The 21,988-nt window shown below is 60.7% G+C and overlaps 1 protein-coding gene across 4 annotated transcripts in view; it reads right to left on the reverse strand.

The window, feature by feature from the left end:
- Window positions 1-5,030: 5,030 nt before the first annotated feature.
- LPCAT1 (lysophosphatidylcholine acyltransferase 1) overlaps window positions 5,031-21,988 on the reverse strand; it is a 46,049-nt gene continuing 29,091 nt past the window's right edge. For all 4 annotated transcript variants that reach the window (XM_078444161.2, XM_078444162.2, XM_078444156.2 and 1 more), the window contains exons 7-14: window positions 20,880-20,914; window positions 19,674-19,728; window positions 17,637-17,719; window positions 13,477-13,602; window positions 12,754-12,907; window positions 10,375-10,473; window positions 8,981-9,119; window positions 5,031-6,896 (exon numbers count right to left, since the gene is read on the reverse strand). In XM_078444161.2, the coding sequence (XP_078300287.2) occupies window positions 6,712-6,896; window positions 8,981-9,119; window positions 10,375-10,473; window positions 12,754-12,907; window positions 13,477-13,602; window positions 17,637-17,719; window positions 19,674-19,728; window positions 20,880-20,914 (876 nt within the window). In that variant the 3' untranslated portion in view covers window positions 5,031-6,711. The remainder of the gene's footprint in view (window positions 6,897-8,980; window positions 9,120-10,374; window positions 10,474-12,753; window positions 12,908-13,476; window positions 13,603-17,636; window positions 17,720-19,673; window positions 19,729-20,879; window positions 20,915-21,988) is intronic.

The raw sequence follows: 21,988 nt of genomic DNA on the forward strand, positions 1-21,988 counted from the left end.
TCTCTATTTCGTTTTGAGCTGCTCGTACGGCTTTATCTTCAAGTTTACTTGCCGCGTCTTTTGCGATGTCAAACCCATCCTTAATCCCAAACGTGCATTTGCATCTCAAACACTGTCGTTCTCTTCTCTAGAATTTAGATTTGTGTCTTTCAAAAGATATTTTTAATTCTCCACTGAACACGTTGCATGTTGGCTCCACGAGGTTCCTGAGCAGGTGATACGGTTGTGTAGTGAGACAAGCGGTCAGTGCCTGGTCCGCAAATCCGATCACCCGAGTCCCTGCCGGGGCTGGTTCTGTTGACGAGAGATCTCTTTTCCGCTTTCCTGCATCCCGGTGATTTCCGACTGGATGGCAGGCGTTGTGGATTTTACCGTGTCGGGTGCTGCACAATTTTGCATTCCTGAGAGTATTCTGGCACTTCTGCGGCCGCAGGTAAGTCACTTACACACAGCCCGCTCATTCTTCCAGGTCGTGCTTTTAAGCTGCGTTCGGCCGGGTCAGCGCAGCGTTCGTCCAGGGCTGGTGCCTCCTCAGTGTCTCCTCCGTGACGGCTTGTTCCCGGAGGGAGGGTGACCCAAGGCGGTCTTGGTTCCTCCACAGCCACTAGGAGCAAAACTGTGGACGAGTTAACTTCTATTCACTTCAAAAGAATTAACTGGCCCGACCAGCCCTTGGCGGTATCACCCGGCAGGGACTGGCCCCGCGTTCGGGGAGGAGCCCCGCTCGGCCCCCGGGAGACACCCGGTCTCCGGTGTGGTCAGGTGGGCTGGGCTGCAGCCGGCGGAGCCCGTGTTCTGCAGCCTCGGTCCCAGGAGGCGCATGCTCCTCACGGTGCAAATACTTCCAAGTTTACGGAGATGCACCTTCTAGCCCAGCATCGCATCTGTTTTGTCTGCGGCTTCACGTGCGCTTGGACGAGCAATTCGGTCAATTTAGTCAACGGGGTTGTTCGAATTTCCTCCATAATTATGTCTCTTTCCCTGGTGGTTCCATTGATTACCAAGAGAGCTGTGTTCAAGCCTCCAACTAGATTTGCTGATTTCTTGATCTCTCCTTTTAATTCTGCCAGCGTTCGCTAAGTGTGTTTCGAGCCGCGTCGTTAGGTCCATACACCTTTGGGGCTATTGTGTCTGCCGACTGAACGGGGCCCTCGACGGTCATGAAGGTGACCCCTCACCTCCACACTCACTGGAACCACAGCCTGACCGCACAGACTTCCTCACGGTTATGTTTGCACGCTACGTGCACCTCCCATTTAAACATTGTCGATATACCTTTAAATAGCAATGGTTAGGTTTTTAAAAAATTTGGCGTGGCAACGTATTTAGGAGTTTTTTAGTCTATATTTGATATAATTATTGGTATGGTTGGATCGAAATTTACCGTTTGCTATCTGTTTTCTGTTTGTATTGATTGTCTGTCCTTTGTTCCCTTTTCTCACTTTCCTGCTTAGTTTGGATAAAGTATTATTTAAAAATATATTTTACTTCTGCTATTGGCTTCTTCGTTCTACATTTTTGTTTCTTTGGGGGCTTAGGATACACATCGATCCTATCCTACTTTCAAATCCTTGCAATCCTCGTGCACACGGTCTCGACGTGCACAGTCCTCGTGCACAGGGTCTCCACGTGCATAATCCTCATGCACACGGTCTCCACGTGTATAATCCTCCTGCTCAGGGCCTCCATATGCACAATCTCATGCACAGTCCTCATGCACAAGGCCTCCACGTGCACAGTCCTTGCGTACAGGGCCTCCACGTGCACAGTCCTCGTGCACAGGGTCTCCACGTGCACAATCTCGTGCACAGTCCTCCTGCACAGTCCTCATGCACAGGGCCTCCACGTGCACAGTCCTCGTGCACAGGGTCTCCATGTGCACAATCTCGTGCACAGTCCTCGTGCACAGTCCTTGCACACAGGGCCTCCACGTGCACAGTCCTTGCGCACAGGGTCTCCACGTGCACAATCTCGTGCACAGTCCTCGTGCACAGTCCTTGCACACAGGGCCTCCACGTGCACAGTCCTTGCGCACAGGGTCTCCACGTGCACAGTCCTCGTGCACAGGGCCTTCACATGCACAATCTCATGCACAGTCCTCGTGCACAGGGCCTCCACGTGCACAGTCCTCATGCACACGGTCTCCATGTGCAGGCCGTGGAGGTTTCCCTTCTCTGGCTGCTTGGACAACGGTCTCTCTGTAAGTGGCCTTTGTTTGTTTCTTACAGTGCGGCTTGCTGTATGTTTGTTATAGTTACTCTGCTTGTGGCCTCTTGTGTTTCTTGGATGCCTGAGTATATAGATTTGCAAAAATCCTGGCTGTTATTTTGTCAAGTAATTTTTTTGCCCTGATATTGCGTTCTAGGACTCCATCACAAGTGACAGAACACTGAATGTTTCCTTCTGTTTTTGGCCCGTGTGTCCCCGGGACCGCACACGGCTATTTTCTCTAGAATACTTTCCCCAGAGGGTCTGGTCTCTGGAACTCGGTCCAGGGCAGGACACACGGGGTGGACGGCGGCTGCCTCTTCTCCCAGCCAACGCAGCGTGTGGACACCTGCACAGGGCGGCCCTGGAAGGGGACTGAGACGAAGCAGAGTTGGTCAACCGGGAGCCCCCCCCCCCCCCCCTGGGGCCGATGTGGTCACACTGGTTCCCCCTTGACAGAAGCAGGTCCCGGACGTGGCCCCCGAGGTGCTGCCGCTCCCTGGAGTCCGGCCGATCACCCTGGATCCTCCTTCACCGAGGGAGGCCGTGTCCTCATTTAATACGCTCCTTCCAGGGATGCGTTTGTCTCCTCTGCCCTGGGCACCTCTGCCAGCACCGTCTGCACACTTAACCGGGGGCTTCCTTCCGCACGGCGTGTCGTGTGTGACACTAGGGGCGGGGCTTTGCCAAAGGAAGCCCGGGCGTGCGCTTGCACCCCTGCTCTTACCGAGCTCCCCCCGCCGGGAAGCAGCTGGCCTTGCTGGACGAAGGAGCCCCGAGGCACCAGGACCCGGCCCGGGCGGCACCCGTGATGTGGGCGTGTCCCGAGGGCTGTTTCCTAGCAGGAGACACTCCTGTGACCCAGGCAGGGCGGCGGCTCTTCTGACACCTGGTAGTAAGGAGGGGGGGGGCTGGTGTGGTTTCGTCTCGTGGCGGGTGCCTCCTCCGGACAGACCCCCCCCCCCCCCCCCCCCACTCGGTAAGCCGATTCCAGCTGCTCGTGGTTCTCTGGCCAGGGAAGCGGGAGCAGCGCTGACGTGTTTCCTGCGCAGACTCCCCGCCCCTCCCTGTGCCGTCCGCCCGGCGGACCGGCTCGCTGCCCAGACACCGCCGGGTCTGCAAGTGGCCTGTCCCCCGGGGCGAGGGGGGGGCCTGCCGGATGCCCTCGTTCCCGGGAGGCCGGTCACGCACTTCCGCTTCTCTTCGCGGCTTTGGGCTCCTTCGCTTTGAGGTCATGGTTCCTAAGGATGGAGCGCCACCGCCTGGGGACACAGCTGACCCCCCCCCCTCCCCCGCACTGAGCTCAGCGGCCCCCCCCGCAGGACGGGGAGGGCGGAGCCCCGTGGCCCTCTGGGCACTTTCATCACTAAGATCGTGGCTGATAAAGGCTCCAGATACCTCGGGACGGAGATGCTCCGCTAGGTAAGGACACTCACTTTCCGGGGACGGCGGGAGCCAAGGCCACGTGCGTGCGGGTGGGAAACCCCGTAAGCGGCCACGCGGACGCCTTCCTGGCCTGGTGTGTGCGCGTGCACGGCGTGTGCTCGTGCGACGGAGCACACGCCGCAGGTTGTTGGCCGTTCACTCACTCCCCCCACTCCGTGGACTCCCGTGCTGTGTGTGGGAACGTGAACGGCGGTGGACGTGAGCTCTGTGTTCTGTTAGACAACATCCGGGGGGGGGGGGTGGGGGGGGGGTGTGTGACCGCGTCCGCGTTCACGCTGCCCAGGACTGGACGCGAAGGCCCGCGGGCGGGGATAGTCCCGGGGAGAAGGTAACGCGTCTGTTTGGAGCGGTGGCTCAGGGGCAGCACCCCGGACGGGAGGCGCGTGCGGGAGCGGACAGGGGACGGACGGGCAGTGCCCGTGGAGCGTTCAGAGCGCCGCTCCACCAGCCGAGGCCCGGGGTCTGGCGCTCTCCTACCGGCGGCTGCTGGGGGCGCAGCAGGGGCCTGGCCGGGGCCGCGGAGACGCCTCTTCTGCCCCTGGTCCCTGATGGAGACTTCCCGAGGGTGCGCGTCCCCGTCAAGCCCGTGCCCGGCGGGGACGTGGATGTGCCGAGTGCCCAGAGGCCGCGGCAGGCCCACACCGTTGTCACCGCCACGGTTCCCACAGCCCGTGGCGGCTGCTGCTTCCCGCTACACCCGGAAGCCCCCCGCTTCGAATGTGACTTGAACCCCTTCAGAGGCAACACCCAGTTACCACAAGAAACAGGGCAAAGAAGTAAAAACCGATTCACAGGTGAGTGCCACCTCGGGGCGCACCCTCCCAGCCCACCCGGCGGGGCCGGCTTCTCTGGCGCGTCTCACCGGGCAGGGCCGTGGCGCATTCTCCCGCCTTGGAGCGAGCAGCCACTTAACCGTCTTGTTGCGGTTACTTCTGGGGACGGTCGTGACCTGGCCGTTTCTCTTCTTCCACTTCTGAGCCCTTCACGGCCTTGAGAAGAGGCCCGAGCGCCGGACCCTTTCTCGTGGCTGCGCCAGGCGGAGCGTGTGCGGTGTGTGCGAAATCCGAGGAACCGACCCACCGGGCAGGCGGGCGGCCGCACACGTTTGGGTTCCCGAGGTGTCAGCCGCAGAATTTCCATTCCGGGGCTTTCCAAACCTGCCCCGAGAAACCCCATCGTGACGGGTTCTCGGTCGTGGCCCAAGAACCGTCTACGGTCGCGTTCCCGATAAAGAACGACACGTGACAAAGCGCGTCCTCGGGTACGTACGACTTTACGCTTTACTCATTCCAGTGGAGACCAAAGCTGTTTCACGGAGCCCACCCCCGACCCCCGGTCCCCGCGGGGCCCCCATCGTCTCCGTCCCCACCTCCCACAAAAGGGGTCCATCCACGTCCACGTTCTGAACGCCCGCAGGTGCGAGGCCGCACGAAGAGCAGGAGGAACAAACATCCATCCCAAGTCTGCTTATCAGAGGCTTTTTTCCTGAAAACGCGCGCGGCATTCCGTTCAAACAGCCCTTCATGCGCAGGCGGGGAGGGGCCTCCCCTTGGGATATCTTCGTCTATTCACCTCCTTCAATCTGTCACTTGTACGTTTTCTCTTTTAAAAACAAAACTTTATGCATCTACAGTCACAAAACGGATCGCCGTGAACCGCCAGGCTGTGTCTGGCCACCGCGGGCGCCCAGCTGGCACTGTCACGCTGGTGTGGTCGGGGAGGGGGCGCAGCCGAGGCCGGGGGGGCTTTTCCTTCACTCATGGCCGTGGCCGTGGATGGAAATGCGCACCGAGAACTCCTGGGGAGGTTACAAACGCTTTTTCCTGTACTTGGGGCCTGGCGGTCACTTCCTACGCAGAGGCCCAAGAACAAAATACAACTTATTTAGAAATTCAGAAGAACTTTCCCCCTAGGCAAACCCAGAGGCTTTGCTTCAGGGAACGGAGTGGAGACCGCGGGGCTTATATTGTGCTTTAAGGACAGGTTTCCAGCTGTGTGTCCAGGGAGTGATCGGGCTGAGCTCCGGGCAGGAGAGGCGACAGGAACCTTCCCTTTCCTGTGTCTGGAGGCTGTGCTCCTCCCCTCGGGCTCACCAGAGGCCTGACGGCCTTCCCCGGACCTCCTGCCATCCGCACGGGCTGTCCCCCCCGGCACCGGCTCCCGCGGTCTGCACATGGTTCCCTTCCCCCACAGCTCCTCCCCCCGCACATGTGGGACCCAGCACCGGGAGCAGGGGCGAGGGTTGGCCTCCCAGCGGGCCCGGCCCGTTGGCCCGGTGCAGCCCCCCTGCCGGCCCAGCACCACCGTTGAGGCCGCTGTGTGGGCGGGGAGGCAGATCACGTCCCGTTACACGGAGACACCAGGCTGGTAAGGTCTGTAGAAAAGAGGAGTCTGAAAAGGGTTAAAGAGGCAGATGGGAGCTCTGGGCCACGTGTGTGGGGGACCCAGACACGGGTGGATCTGGTGGAGAGAGGCCGGCAAGAGGCTGAAGTCAAAGCCCCACACAGCCTCAGGCCTGATCACAAAAGGGCCCGTAAATAAATATCCTCTAGCCCTGAAAGGAAAAATGAAGTAGAAAACAAGTTTTGTTTTTTTTTTAAAAAACGCTGTGAGCTTCCCGAAGTATCTAAACGAAGTTTATAAAACGCCCGTGAGCGCCCACAGATACAGAAACGTTTAAAATTAGATGCGGCCCTGCCAGCCTGTGACCCCCCAAGGTCAGCGGACGGTCTGTGCTGGGATGGAAACGCGCGTGACGTGCCCTGGTCTCAAGTGTGTGTCGCGCGTGCACGTGGAGGCCCGTCCGCCGGCCGAGCCGCCGAGAAGGGACACGAACGGGGACGTGGCAGAGACCGTGGTGGAAACGAGCCAGGATGGTCCGGGCGACGGGGACAGGTACCCGGCCACGCGGCCTCCCTCACGCAGGGCTGTCCACGGAGGAGCAGGGTGGCGAGCCCGAGTCTTGTGGATGGGCCTGAGGCCGGCGGGCGCACGGCCACGTGGAGGCGGGTGGTGACTGGGCCACGGAGACGCCTCATCTTGCCAGAAACCTTCATCCTAGTCCAGTTTCTTCCGGAAAGGTTTCCTCCCAACGCCCGAGTTTTCAGGGCTGAAGTCAGCACAGAAGCCGTTGGGGGCTGGAGCTGGGGGCGTCCGCGGGCAGCTCTCAGGACGCGTCTGGTCAGGGTAGAGGTAGTCCTCTGCAAAGTCGGGGAACGCTTCTGCAAACCTGCGGAAGTCGGCTGAAAAGACGGGCGTCTGGGTTATAGGGGGACAGATGTCCGGAACCTGGGGCCCCTGTGCCTGGTTCTGCATGGGCAACCAGCTTACATCTCACACCCTCCCGGGAGGGCTGGGTCCATGTGTGTGTGGAGGGCTGGATCCATGTGGGGGGAGGGGGGAGGGGGGAGGGCTGGGGTCCATGTGGGGGGGGGAGGGGGAGGGCTGGGGTCCATGTGGGGGGAGGGGGGAAGGCTGGGTCCATGTGGGGGGAGGGGGGAGGGCTGGGGTCCATGTGGGGGGAGGGGGGAGGGCTGGGGTCCATGTGGGAGGAGGGGGGAGGGCTGGGACCATGTGGGGGGGGAGGGGGGAGGGCATGGGTCCATGGGGGGTGAGGGGGGAGGGCATGGGTCCATGGGGGGGAGGGGGGAGGGCATGGGTCCATGGGGGGAGGGGGGAAGGCTGGGTCCATGTGGGGGGAGGGGGGAGGGCTGGGACCATGTGGGGGGGGAGGGGGGAGGGCTGGGACCATGTGGGGGGGGAAGGGGGAGGGCTGGGGTCCATGTGGGGGGGAGGGGGAGGGCTGGGGTCCATGTGGGGGGGAGGGGGGAGGGCTGGGTCCATGTGGGGGGAGGGGGGAGGGCTGGGTCCATGTGGGGGGAGGGGGGAGGGCATGGGTCCATGTGGGGGGAGGGGGGAGGGCATGGGTCCATGTGGGGGGAGGGGGGAGGGCATGGGTCCATGTGGGGGGAGGGGGGAGGGCATGGGTCCATGGGGGGGAGGGGGGAGGGCATGGGTCCATGGGGGGGGAGGGGGGAGGGCTGGGGTCCATGGGGGGGAGGGGGGAGGGCTGGGGTCCATGTGGGGGGAGGGCATGGGTCCATGGGGGGGAGGGGGGAGGGCTGGGGTCCATGGGGGGGAGGGGGGAGGGCTGGGGTCCATGGGGGGGAGGGGGGCTGCGCATGAACAGGGCTCAGAGCCATTCGGCTTTGCCGCCTTGGGGAAATCTAAGGCGAACGTGCTCTTCGAGGCGCAGGCGTACTCCAGGTGCTTGACACGTGCAAAGGAGCCGCTGTTCACCCAGGAGTCGGCTCAGAGGCAGGACAAGGTGTCCACACCGTGACCTGACAGCCTGCGAGGCAGGCGCCACTGGGGACTCGTCCATGCGCTGGAGACAGCAGGGTCGCCCTCCCGGCCGATCACCTGAGTGGCTCTGAGCCCCCGCGTCGTCTCCCAGGCCTGGGACCCAGTCTTGGGGTGGGCAGTGCCCCCGGGGCGCCCCAACGGCTTGGAGACGCTCTAGGTCTGGGTGTGGGAGGGCTTTTCTGGAAGGTGCTCACTTGGCACGTCATCACCACGCCTCAGTGCGCCCGGACACCACCACCTGCCCTCAGGCGGAGATGGACACACACACACACACACACACACACACACACACACACACACGCTCACGCTAAACCAACAAACGTGTCTGACATTTGGATGCAATTTAAAAACACATCCAAACAAGACACGAACAATGACCTTTCCTGAGCAAATGTCTACTGTTTTTTTTTAGCGAGGAAACATTCACTTTCAGACGTGCGCACTGGCTGGTGTGCAGAGGGGGCTGCCTTCTGGGGGTCCTACTGCCCCTCCCCCTTCCTCCTTGGCCTGCGGGTGGGTTTCAGGTCTGAGTCCCCGAAGATCTTGGCTGTCCCACTTTGTGTGGCCGAAAGCGATGAGCCGACCCCCCACCCCCTCCCTGCAGCGGTCAGTCCTGAGGGGTCTGGCTCCCCGCCTCCACAGAGAACCCGGATCGTGGACCCCCGTGGGCGGCCACGGCCCGGCCTCAGCACACACCGCCCGCTGCCCTTGGGGGTGGCATGGATCTGGGGTTCCGAGCCTGGGCTTGAAGTCTGGCCCTGTTAATTCCCTGCAGGGATCAGATCCCAAATGCCCTAACCCATCCCCGCCGGGTCTGGGGAAGAATCTTCCTTCGGACAATCTTGTGTAGCCCGAGACAGCGCGGGGCCCTGGCGAGCATGGATGGTGTCTCCCGCGGCCCGCCTCCTGGGCACACGCCTGCACAATGCAGCCGTCCTCCCCCTGTGCCCGGGCCGCTCACCAAACGTGATCCTCCCTGTCTCCTCCTCGTCGATGGCCCGGAAGAGGTCGGTCACGGTGAGCTCGGCCACGCCTAAGGCAGTCTTGAGGATGCTGGACAGGGCGCCTTCATCGACGCAGCCGTCCTGTGACCCATACATCTGCAGGCAGAGGCCGGTGTCACCCACGATCCCCCAACTGTGCAGAGGCCCTGACCCCACGGCTCCCACTCCCAGGAGCACGGAGGCCTGCGCCACACCCGGCTGCCCTAGCAGGGGGCCTCCGGGTGGTGGGACGCGTGAGTGCTCAATGAAATGAATGTGCCATCACCGTGCTTGACCTTGAGGGGGTGGCTGACCCACTGACCTTTTCCAACAGCTTCTGCTTAGGTTCTGGCGAGTGACTGAGAGAGTCCCTGTGGGGCTGGCACCAGCTGCCAACCGCAGCGTGAGCACCCCAGGGCTGGTCACCATCGGTCTGCCCATTAGCCGGGGGCCACCCTCTCCTGGGCTCCCCCTCCTTCAGTGGCCTGAGAAGCCTAGCCTGCCCGCCCAGTGGGACCCCAGCACTGAGATACAAGCACTGCCTGGCTTATACATCAGGCTCTCACGAGTCTGGCTAACAGGAGTTGCATCTGGGGGCATCTGGGTGGCTCAGTCGGTCGAGCGTCCGACTTTGGCTCAGGTCATGATCTCACGGTCTGTGGGTTCGAGCCCCGCGTCGGGCTCTGTGCCGACAGCTCGGAGCCTGGAGCCTGCTTCGGATTCTGTGTCTCCCTCTCTCTCTGCCCCTCCCCTGCTCACGCTCTGTCTCTGTCTCAAAAACAAAAACCTTCAAAAAATATTAGAACAGGAGGTGCATCTGTAACAAGGAGCCGTTCTCAGACCCTGACAAAACTGTGTTTCTGGGGAGTGAAGCCGGCCCAGCCCCATCCCAGCTGACAGTGTCCGGGGGAGGCGGCCGGGTGAGGGCACGTGAGCCGGGACCCCGTTACGGGTGTTTCTCAGACTCTCAGGATCCCGGGGATGTGGTGGAAGGCTCAGCGCTGGGCACACAGCCGCTCCGCAGCCTGAGCCGACGCGCTGACGAAGAGGCCGCGGTGGGAGAGCGGACCGGGTGCGGGCTGCGCCCGATGGACGGCGTAGGGCGGCCCTGTCCGGGCGCCCCGGAACTCACAAAGATCCCACCCCGCGCCCTTCTTGTGAGTGTGGATCACGGACTGCAGGAGGAAATGGATTTGAGGACGTTTTGGGCGTTTTCACAAACGACGGCCGATACGAGCTTACGTGAGAAGGGCAGCTGGGCAGAGAGGAAGTCCGTCCGTACCGCAAGGGCCCGTAATCGGGTACGGCAGGCCTGATGTGATCCGCGCCTCACTGTCCCTACAAACTAACCTCATACGCACTCCACGCTTACCTTGAACGCCAGCTGGACGGTGTCCAGAGTCCGGGACGGCCGGCAGACGACGGACAGGGCGACGACATACTCCCGAGGATCCATCGTGCCGTCTCCACTCTGGGAAAGAGACACATCCTCAGGGCGCCGCTCGGTCCCTCCGCGCGCGTGTGCGGGGCGGTGCTGGGGTGTTAACGCTAATCCCTGGATATTAGCGGAAAGGTCAGGGGCATCTGGGTGGCTCGGTGAGTTAAGTGTTCGACTCCGGACTTCAGCTCAGGTCACGCCTCACGGTTCCTGAGATGGAGCCGAGTCGGCACAGAGCCCGCTTGGGATTCTCTCTCTCGCTCTCTCCCGGGCCCTCCCGTGTGTGCACATGCTCTCTCTCTCTGTCTCTCTCTCTCTCTCTCTCTCAAGATAAACTTTAAAAAAAAAAAAGTTCCACTTGATTTGCTATTACCTGCTTACATGAAATGAATATTAAAAAAATTTTTTTGTGTTTATCTGTTTTATTGAGAGAGAGAGAGAGAGAGAGAGAGAGAAAGAGAGAGAGAAATGGAACGTGAGCAGGGGAGGGGCAGAGAGGGAGACACAGAATCCAACGCAGGGTCCAGGCTCCGAGCTGTCAGCACAGAGCCCGACGCGGGGCTCGAACCCACGGACCGTGAGCTGAAGTTGGACGCTTAGCCAAATGAGCCACGCAGCCGCCCCACGAAACGAGTATTTTGTAAGAACATTCACGGCCGACTGGCTTTTACAAGGTGATCTCAGCACACACCCTTTTAGGACGTTACAGTTGATTCTCAAAGTCTACGCGACCAGCACGTGAATTCTCCTCCGGAAAGTTCACGCAATGCGGTGCCCGCTGCCTAAGGCTCTCCTTCTAGAAAAAACCCCAGCAGACAGCAAGGCTCTCATCTGTGCCCCGAGAACCTAGGTGAGCACGTGGAAAGGTGGGCACCCAGCCTGGCCTGCCGTGCGCCCACGATGCACGTCCCCAGGAAGCCTGCGGGCCGGGCTGCTGTTGAGTGAGCAGGCCGCCACGGGGCGTGGGATGAGCCGGGGGTCGGACGTGGAGGTGGAGGCCTCGAGGGTGGGGAGATTCCTGGCACAGGGGTGGGGGCACAAGGGTCCCTTGCCGTCCCCCGAAGGGAAGGGACAGGCTTCCCTGGGATGGCCCCACGCCCGTGGTCCAGGCGGGGTGGCCTCCTGAGCGAGCTCAGGGGCCGGGCAGGTGAGTTCACTTCGGGCCCCTCAGCCTGTGCGTTCCCGGCCCTTTAGCTTCTGGGTCTGAGGGTCTTTGTGTGGAACCGGAGTGTCTGTGTCGCAGGGCCACTGGGCGCCCGGGGTGGGAAGTAAGACCTACCCAGCCGCGTGCCGCGACGGGGGGTCTGCGGGTCCCCACCCGATGCACGCGCCGTGTCAAAGCGCCAGCGTGAAAACACCGCCACGGCTGGGGCTCCGACGACGGGAGCGCGCGGCCTTTCCGTGAGGGGGCCCCTCCAGGCCAGCCCGCCGGTTTGTGACGGCGGCACACGGGGCCACGCGCTGCGACGCGTCAGCAGGACGCCTGTCACCGTGACCCGCGAGTGCCTGCGGCGTGTCTGACGTGCCCGAGTCACACGCTTGCCTCTCCTTGGTCCCACCACGGGCCAGGCTGCACAGAACGTGGCACGTCGCCACAGAGAACACGCTGTGATATTCACGTGGCGTGCTGTGCTGTTCACACACATTTGTGGCTGAAGGGGCTGCTCGGCACATGGCCTGCCGTGGGACTGGCCGCCACGGGGGTCCATCCCTCGACGCCAACATCCGGGAAAGAGCAGGCGTGGCAGGCATGGCTCCCGGCGTGTGGTCTCCCAGCTCCACCCCCAGGGCCGAGCTGGTGCGGGTGGCCGTGGACCCCCGGTCCAGCCACGACACGTGACCCGACTGTGACGCGTGGCTGGCGGGGGTGAGGGACGCTGTGCTGGGGGATCCTCTCGCGCTGGACGGGAGGTCCGTGGCGACCCCACGTGCCGATCATGGGGAAACAGGCCCGTTATTTGGGAATTCTGGATTTCTGGGGAAGGGGACACTGATATTACTAGGTTTTTGGCGGTCCCGCCGTAAAACCCCAAACCATAGGTATGTTTATCAGCAGACGTTAACTTAAACGTCCGACTTCTGTGTGCGTTTAACAGCACGGGAGAAAACTCCGGGCGGGCTGGTCGGACGGGCGCGGAGGGGTTGTTCCCGCCCTGCTTCCTAAGTCTCCAAGAGATGCTTCAAACATCTCAACATATAACATCTCAAACATATAACATCAAACATATAAACATCTCAAACATATAACAAAGCAATATACACGGAAAGGCTGGAGGTTTTGCCTCGAAACCGCTCACAGGGCTATGGCCCCACCTCATCAAACAGGGAGAACAGGTCTTGTAGTGCGTCTGAGACGGGGACGCCCAGGTACTCGGCGAACTCAGGGAGGCCCACCCTGCGTCCCCCCTGCGTCTGGGCCCGGTCGGAGTATTTATCCAGATCTTTCTCCAGTGTTTCTGGTTTCAACCTACACACAAAGAGAAGGAAGGACATTTTTCGATAAAATTACAGCATGCTAAGAACAGGAAATGTACTCTTAGAAAATTCAAGAAAAGAGTGAAGTTGCTTTTACAACAAGAGGCAAGTTCGTTTAAAAAAAAAAAGTGTTCTAATAATTTTGCCTCGGCGTCTACGGGAACGAGGCCCCGCCAGCTGTGGGGACCCACCCTCGGGCACGACGGTCCTCCCGGGTAGAGCCCGCAGAGACCGCTGCCGAGCACTGGGGGTCTGAAGTGGGTATTTGGAAAACCCCCCAAAACCCTGAGAACAAGCCCTTTCATCTGCTCGACGGCCCCCGCGGACCCTCCGCGCCCACTGCCGTCTCCAGCCTGATCACCAACAACTGCAGGGGTGGGGGCCCCTGCGAGGGCCTGACAGAAGTTTCCGGAAGCTTCCCGTCTTAGAAGCAGCATCCCGGCAGTGCCCTTCAGAGCTCTCCTGTCGCTGAGCAAACCACTCGAGCTTCGTCAAACCCGCCACAGCCTCGAGGGAGGGCCGTTCCGGGCTGACAGCTCGAGTGAGAAAAAGCAGACTCACCCCAGGCCCCTCACCAGCCGGGCGAACTCGAGAAGGCAGGTGTCTGCGGGGAGACGGAGCTGGCCTTCCGCCAGGGCCAGTTGGCAATCGTCATACGTGTAGTCGGTCACCGAGACGCCCAGGGCCCTGCGGGAGAGGAGGGCACCCCGTCAGCACCCCCCAAGCGGCACAGCAAGGAGCCCGTGCAGGGTGACCCCGGGAGCCCGGCGCTGGGGAGGGCGTGGGGCGGGCTGAGGGCGAAGCTGGCACCCCTCCCCTCCCCCCGTGGGACACGGGTGACATTCCTCATACACTCCCGGCTGCCCTAAAGCTGAGAGAAGGAAAAAGCACACAGTTACCCGATAGAGTTCACGGCCCTGCGGGACGTGAGTCTCAGTCGGTTTGCAAACATCTTAGTAAATTACAAGAAAAGGCGACCTTATCAACAGCCCGATCTCCAGAAGCCTGCAGGCTCCGTTCCCTGCAGCCCCAACATCACCCCCCACAGCGCTGTGGGAACGAAGAAGAAGTGGCAGGTAACGTCAAACTTCCTCGTGACCGGGGCGCCTGGGTCGCTCGGTAGGTTGAGCGTCCAACTTCAGCTCAGGTCACAATCTTGCGGTCTGTGAGTTCGAGCCCCGCGTCAGGCTCTGGGCTGACGGCTCAGAGCCTGGAGCCTGCTTCTGATTCTGTGTCTCCCTCTCTCTCTGCCCCTCCCCCATTCATGCTCTGTCTCTCTCTGTCCCAAAAATAAATAAACGTTAAAAAAAAAAAAATTAAAAAAAAAAAAAACAAACTTCCTCGTGACCTGCAGCCCACGGACAGAGGCCTGCGGCAGGTCCAGAGGAGAACACCTGCCCAGAACCCCCTACTGTCCCAGTGGTAATGCCTCCCCAGGGGGAAAACAGCCTTAGCTTCACAACGGCAAGGCCTCCTCTCCTGGGATCCTCCTGGGCACATGAGAGCCCTCCTGCCAGCCTTCCTGGGTTCTTTACAAACCGAACTCCCAGATGCAGAACCGCCCCACCATGCTCTTCCTGCCCACGGCCCTGTCCCCGCGCTTCGGCGAAATCCCCTTCTGGCGCCGAAGAGGTCTCAAGACTTCTTTCCTGGCCGTCAGCTCCGGACCCCCCACCCCTCCAAAACCCCACCAGTGCTAAAGTCACAGCGGCCCCACCTCACAGGCCCCTCCCCTGTGGCTCCTGCCTCGTCCACACAGCAGCAGCACCTGCCGCCCCACACGTCCCACGTGAGGCGCACGGTGGCTGGGGCGCGAAGACCTACGCTTGCGGACGGCGATCCCTGCCTCTGGGTCTAAGAGGTTTATGTGCGAGCCACGTTTCTGTGGTACTCTTGTGGCCCCGTGAAAACCTGTTTCAGTTCGACAACGGGAAGAAATTGCTATGAATACAGGTGGTGTCGGGGTGGGTGTGCCGTCAAGGACAGAACATGTTTCCCAAGAAGGGACACCCACTGGACGACCACGCGACGGCAGCTGGAGAAGAGATTCGCACCAGAAAGCCACGGCGTGTCTGTGGCGCTGGGGGCTGACAAAGAACTCCCAGAAGCAGGATGAACCGTCCACGTCGGAAGTACGCCAACATTTATAAGTCTTAAAAAGTGGGGCGTCTGGTGGCTCAGTCGATGGAGCGTCCGACTTCAGCTCAGGCCACGATCTCACGGTCGGTGGGTTCGAGCCCCGTGTCGGGCTCTGGGCTGACGGCTCGGAGCCTGGAGCCTGCTTGGGATTCTGTGTCTCCCTCTCTCTGTGCCCCTCCCCTGCTCACACTCTGTCTCTCTCTCTCTCTCTCACAAATAAACAAGAAAAAAAACTTGTAAAAACTGGACTAAAGCACACGAATATGTGAAAATTTCTAATAAGCAGATGAGCAGTTCTCAAGCCTGCCTCTCAGGGGCTCGTCACCCGGCCCAGCGCTCTGTCCCTTTGGATCCTGCGGGCACAGCACAGCTGTCCCTCGCGATTCTGGCACCCAGTAGCCTTCAGGCAGGTGAAGCCGGGGAAGGCCGGGTGGGAGGAACCCACTGAAAACTCCCTCTGGGCCAGGACCCTTGTGGTTTCCCAAGTGCCCCCTCCTGTCCACTCCTGCATCCCCCCAAGATGGGGGTGTCTGGTGGGGCCCCAGCAGGACAGACGGACCCCACCTGGAGGAAGGAGGGGAGGATGGGGGGTCTGAGCAGGGGCGGCGTGGTTCCAGAGCATCAGCCCTGGCTGCAGCCCTCGCCCCAGAGCCTGCACCAGTGTTCTCACGCAAGCCCACGTGGGCACCCGCCACGTACGAGCCCGTAACCGGAGCCACGGGGTGGCGGGTGCTCAGCACGCCGACGTGCACAGAAAGGCAACGTGTCAAGTCCACACGTGGCACTAAACAGAAAAGCTTATGAGCAAACCCCAAATTTCAGTTACTTGGACCCTGGGGCCCCAGGCTTCGTGGCTAGCACAGTATTACCACGGTCCCCCTGCCAGGCAGCCGGCGGGTGCCTCCAAGAGGACACCGCCCCGCGAGGGGGGGGGTCTCACCCGGAAGTCCCGCTGGTCTAACGGTGGCGAGGGGCCGCTCTCATCAGACTGACAGTGCCCTGAGGTCAGAGGCGGGGCTCAGCCATCCTAAAGACTTGCATCAGGCTTCTGAAAAATGTGCGTCTCCCATTAAAGGAAACCTCGATGGTAGAAAACTCACACCAAGTGTTGGACCCTGGGCCCCTCCCCTAATGACGGAGAGCACCTCCCACCGTTGCCACGGCCTCTCGTGGCAAGACGGTCCCACGAGAGATCGTGGGTAAGGAAGCGGGTTCTGAAGCGGCTCTCCCACAGCTACTATGATCCCCGTGTGGGGACAGGAGCCGGAATGTACCCGGAGCGTCTTAGACTGTCCCTCAGGGACCCGGGCTGTTCCCAGGTGGGTCCGGAACCAGGAAGGGGACACCCCACATCCCCGTTTCTGGGTTCTCTGCCCTTTGCCACTCGACGTATGATGCTTGTCCTCCGTTAACAGGCAGAGTTTGTGAGATACTCATCAACATTAATGGCTAATTTATTTGAATGGGAATTAAAAACTCACACCCGTCAAGCCTTCGATTCCATAGGGATTATTTACGGAGAGGCTGAACCAAGGTGTCACCGAACGCCCTGCCTTGAGTCACGCGCATCCTGGTGGCCAGCTGCTGCCTGCGTGTCCGGGATTCTGAGAGCGGGAGGGACACGGGCTGCCAGTGGCTGGGCACCCAGGGGGACCGGAGCCATCTGCTGGGCTCTGTCCCCAGCCTAGCTTTCTGAGGGGCGTGTGGACACGCGGAGTTCGAATTTACGTGCGTTCAGGTTAGGGTTCTGCTTTATACAGTCCCACAGAATATGTTGCCACAGGGGTGCGATCTGTATACAGTGAGGGGACAGGGTTGACTTCACACCCAGGCCACACCAGCTCAGCAAAAGTGCCTGTGAAAACGCCTCCAAGGCCACGCAGACCTCCCGCCGGGGACCCCGCGGAGCCCCTGAGCTCTGAGAACCCCTCCCGGGACCTCAGTGGCCACACAGAGGCAGCCCCTGCTGCCGGGGAGTAGAAGAGAGGAGGAGAGAGGAGACGGGACACGGGGGGAGGGGGTGCGGAGGGCGCAGGCTGATGTCTCCCCGTCCACAACAGCCGGGAAGGATGTGGAAACAGAAGCGAGAAACTCCCTGAGGGCACGCACACTCGTTGCGGAAGCGCTTTATCTTCCGGGATTAGACTTGGGAAGAGGGAGGAAGAGGGCTGACGGCTACTGCAGCGGGTGAACAGAGAGCTGACACACAGGACAGCCCCGTGGGCCCCCAGGCGGTGCGGCCCCTCGCCCTCGGGCGCAGACCCGGCACCGGGCTGACTGGTTCCCACCCACACGTCTGAATTCACCAAGTTCAGCAACGAAGCAGAGGCAGAACCGTGACCCCACGGCCACCGGAGGTGCGAAAAGAGTGGCCACGCACGCCCCCCGCCCGTGTGCACCCTCAACAGGCCCTCGCTCGCTTCTGCAGAGACCGTTTTCCTACGGCTACTGGCTAGTTTGCTCCCAGGGCTCAGGAGGAAGCGGCGGCTGAGGGGCAGCCCCGGGCCATGCTCGGGCAGTGACAGGGGCACCAGGGTGGCGGCAGGGGCCCGCGCCCGGGGCGTGGGAGGGACAGCACTCACTCTGCCATGACGCGCCGCACGTTGCTGGCATACAGGGCCGGGTCCTTCTTCTCCTCGTCCGAGGGGCTGTACACGGGAAGGAACTGAGCACAGAGAAGGCCGAGTTACTTCCACGGGCATCACCAGGCCACCGGAGGTGACGGTCGCAAGTCTGACACGATTAAGGTCTGTCAAAGCACTTTCCGTGAGAACCATCTTCAAAGTGGCCACGGTGCGCGTGCACGCACGCACGGACACGTGTGTGGACACTCACAACCCACGACTCCTCGGCAGGAGCGCCCCCTGCCTGCAGGCGCACGGGATGACAATCTCACACGGAATCTTCCTCTACGGATGCAAAAAAGTTATTCGTGTGCCTTCCTCTCGAAAGGCCTCAGCTGGTGCTGGGGGTAACACGACAAACTATCTCCTCGTGAAAACGCACCAGATTTGACATCCGCCGCATTTTCAGTTATGACAAACCGTCCCACGGAAGTGTGCGTTCGCGTGAGCGGCGCTTTAAACGAGTGAGTCCCACGCTCTGCTGCCGCCCCACTGTGTGCAGGCGTCACTGCGCCCTCTCTCTTTACCACAGACGTCTGACGGTACAAGGACATCCCGAAACCCCAGCAGTCCCCGTCACGTGACTTCATTCGCCCGGCACCGTGAACTGGACGCCGTGGAAGTCACAACAGGTGCTCACGGACACCCGCAAGCATGGCGTGAGTAAAGACACTTAGAGCGATTTCAAAAAGTCGTTGTGTCTTTCGAACTCAGAACATCAGAAACGAGGCGTGAAATGGAGTTCTCACCAGAGGCGCGGTCCTCCGAGGCCCCTGCACCGGCTGCTTCCGGGCCACCGGCACACGAGCCACATACAAAGTTCTAAGGGGCAGGCCCGCCACCCTCGGACGTGGGCCGGGGACCCTTTGCTTCAGCCTGTTGTGATTAAGTGGCTTCTGTTCTCCTGAAGTAACAAACCCGGAGGCCGGCCGAAAGCCAGGCTCATCGGTAAGTTCGGTGCAACACGACAACTTTTACCGGAAGGAAGTTGTCTCGTGACACCCTCCACGCCACGAACGGGCCATCCCTACTCTGCGGTGCGGGACTAGCCTATTGGTTCCCTTCTTAAAAAGGAACCCTCCTCCCTCATGCACTTGGATGAAACATGCAGGCTGCACGATTGTGACTATTTAACAGAGCGGAGGGAACAGGAGTCGTGACTCGGGGACACCCAACGGGCTGCAAGCCGGGAGGCAGGTTATGCGATCCGACCCAACATCAAACAGAAAACGGCAGTACGAGACACGTGCCACGTGAAGTCGCCAGTATCAGACCACGTAAAAACGCCAAAACATAACTCACTGCGTATGCGCCAATTTGCTAACCGTGTTAAAAGACGGTTGTGGATTTTTAAAATCCTACCTAAATGGATTCAAAATCATGCAAGAGACACAATGTGATTGATGAAAAGCCACGGGAAGTACCTCTAAGGAGCTACAAAGCAAGACAGATGCGTGTAACACTGAGACACAACGTGACACTGTATAATATGTGCCGCGACAACACGTAAGTAACACTGTGTCTGTGGAGACCCCAACGTCGTACAACACATCTCCACAGACACAAATACGACACAGTATCCGCTAACACCACGTCCACACAGGTAACGTCACGTTGTGTTTGCACGATACCAACACAGTATTACATCTGTACGGACAAGGACGTAACAATGCTCAACTCGTATCCGTAGAGTCCCCAGTCACATACTGTGAAACGCTGTATCCGTGTAGACGTCAACATACAACTTTACCTGCAGACGCTGTATCACATCTGTTGGTACAGACGTTAATACGACGTTGTATCTGTATACACCCCAGTGAAGGTTGCCTAAGCCGTATCTGCACAGAGGATGACCCTGTGCGACGCTGTATCCGTATAGAGCCCGACGTAACACCGTATCGCGGTGCATCTACGCAGACCTCGACGCCAACACTACGGTACCCACCTTTATAAACCCCGACATGACATTGTAGAGGACACCGCATCTATACAAACCTCGATTTCCACTCGATTGTGAAACTGGCAGAGCGTGAGCCACAGGATTTTCAACCTTAAAACGAACAAACAGATTTACAGCATTGGTTAAAGGATTCTCGATTTTGTTTAAACTACTTTCGATTCCGGAGCAGAACCTCCGGATGCCTTCCCCTGCAGAGGGCACCACTGTGCAGTGAATTCTTTCAGCGGACGCCGAGCCTCCCACAGCCTGACCCGAACCTCGCAGCAGCGAGGAGGATGGGGCTACCTTTACTGAACAGGGGACCTCCCCGTCCCTACTAAATGCACCGACCCTGCAGCTCTCCTTTGCCCTGAGTGCCACGTTTCCCCCGTGTGTCCTCCAGCCGAGGACACCTCGCCTGACACTATCCCCCACCTGGCCGTCCCCAGGGACGCGGACCTCTCCGGGCCCGGCCCTAGAGCTCCTGACCAGCATCACCAGCCTGTTCTTTGCAGAAGTCGGACAAGGGGAGCCACCCGAGTCCCGTCCTCGGGCCATCGCTCACCCTCCACAGTGGACAAGCGCCCTCTTAACCCCGTGCACACCCGACTTCTGCCCCATCACTGCCACCCCCAAGCCTGACCGCCACAGCCCAGAGGAGCCCCTTCCTGCCTTTCCCAGCCTCCCTCTTGCTTCTTGCCACCCACCCTCCACACTCCAGCCCCCGCAACGCTATCACTCCCCCCCCACCCCTCGCCGGCGCAGACGCTGCCCTTTAGGGAGTCTTCCCAGCATCCCGTTCCAAATGCCTTGGCAAGGCCTGGGGGCCTGGCTCCACCAGCCCCTTCCCACCGCCAAACAGCAGCTCAAATGCTGGCGTTGTGGGGAGGCCTGCTGTCCTGGAGCCCCCGGGCCCGAGACGGGGGCCGTCCCCGCAGCTCCCCTCCCTTCCTGGCAGCTGCAGATGTCAGACGTGACGATGGTCACCGAGCTGACAGGCGCAAGTGGGAAGGAGAGCCACTCCCAGTTACCTTCCCACAACGAACTTAGGTCCTGGACGCCAGGAGGGTGAGAACGGGCCAGGTTTGTACACCTGGTTTGCACAGGGGGCAGAACTGAACTGCTGTTGAACAGCAGCGGGTCACGCGTCCAGAGTTCCCACGTGTGCACAACGCAGGCCAAAGTGCAGGCCAGTCGCTTGAGTGGCCACTGTGCTTTCTGGGGAGGACAGGACGCGTGAGAGCGCACGGTGTCTCACTTACGCTCCAGGTCCTTGCCACGTCCACGTGATGGTGTCCTGGGGGGCAAGAAAGGAGCAGGATGAGTCACAGCTGACCCAGCGTGTGCCCGCCCTCCGTCCTGGCCTCGACCTGCCCGTCTCTCACCAAGACGCTGGCGCCCTCTTCTTCCCCAGTCTGCTCTGGGACAAGGGGGCAGGCGGGTGGCTATCACCTCCGGGCCGCTCTAGACACACTCCTCTCCTCCCACGGCTCCAGGGCCGGTGAATCCCTCGTCCTGTCCCTTGTTCAAGCCGTCCCGCAGCTTCGGTCTACGGCCCAGGAGCCTGCCTTGTGCGGGCCTCGGGAGCGGTCCCTACCGCGTGAGGCGCGTTCCAACCCACACCCACCTGTACCCCCACCGCGGGGCCTGTGTGTGCCCAGCACCCCGAGACTTGTGGACGCCCCCCACCCTCGGTCTTCGCTGCTGTGCCAGCACTGGGCGGGGATGGACGTCAGAGGACACACACCCTGTTTCTACCCTGACACCGGTCCCCAATGGGCTTTCTTCTGAAGTCCTTCCCACAGGCTGCTGAACACCCTCCCCTCCCCGACCCCAACCTCAGGGGCTTCTCCGGCCGCCGACCCCGGGGCCCTGGCCCACCCTCCTCCGCACAGGACCGGGTGCAAAGTGGTCAGTGGCGGTTTTCCGGGAAATTATGCAGCTGAAGAGGACGACACAGACCAACGAGAAAAGACTGCAAAGCAGCCAGGCTGAATGCTTCTAGAAGAACCCAGGGGAGGCAGTTTGCTTAACCTAAGTTGACAAAGCAAATTTAAGAAGCGGAAAACCTAGAATTCTACACGTCGATGACAGATTCTCTCTCAGACGCCGGCTGACGCACGCACCTCTCCGGTCACCTACCGCGAGACTGCGCCACCTGTCAGTTTCCGTGGCTTCCGCTTGTGACATTTACTCACTGGCCACTCTGGGGGCCTCTTTTGTGTCCGTCTGTACCTGAAGGCACGGGGTCTGGTCCAGCAGAAGGTAGGCCAGGCCCCTCACGCCCACAGACGTCACCCACAATCCTGCCCCCATCCGTACCAGCAACTCCAGACCCCACCGTGCTGCGACTGGGGAGTTTCTGTTCTGC

The sequence above is a fragment of the Panthera onca genome, chromosome A1 (genome assembly GCF_046562875.1).
Source record: "Panthera onca isolate mPanOnc1 chromosome A1, mPanOnc1 haplotype 2, whole genome shotgun sequence".
NCBI lineage: Eukaryota > Metazoa > Chordata > Mammalia > Carnivora > Felidae > Panthera > Panthera onca.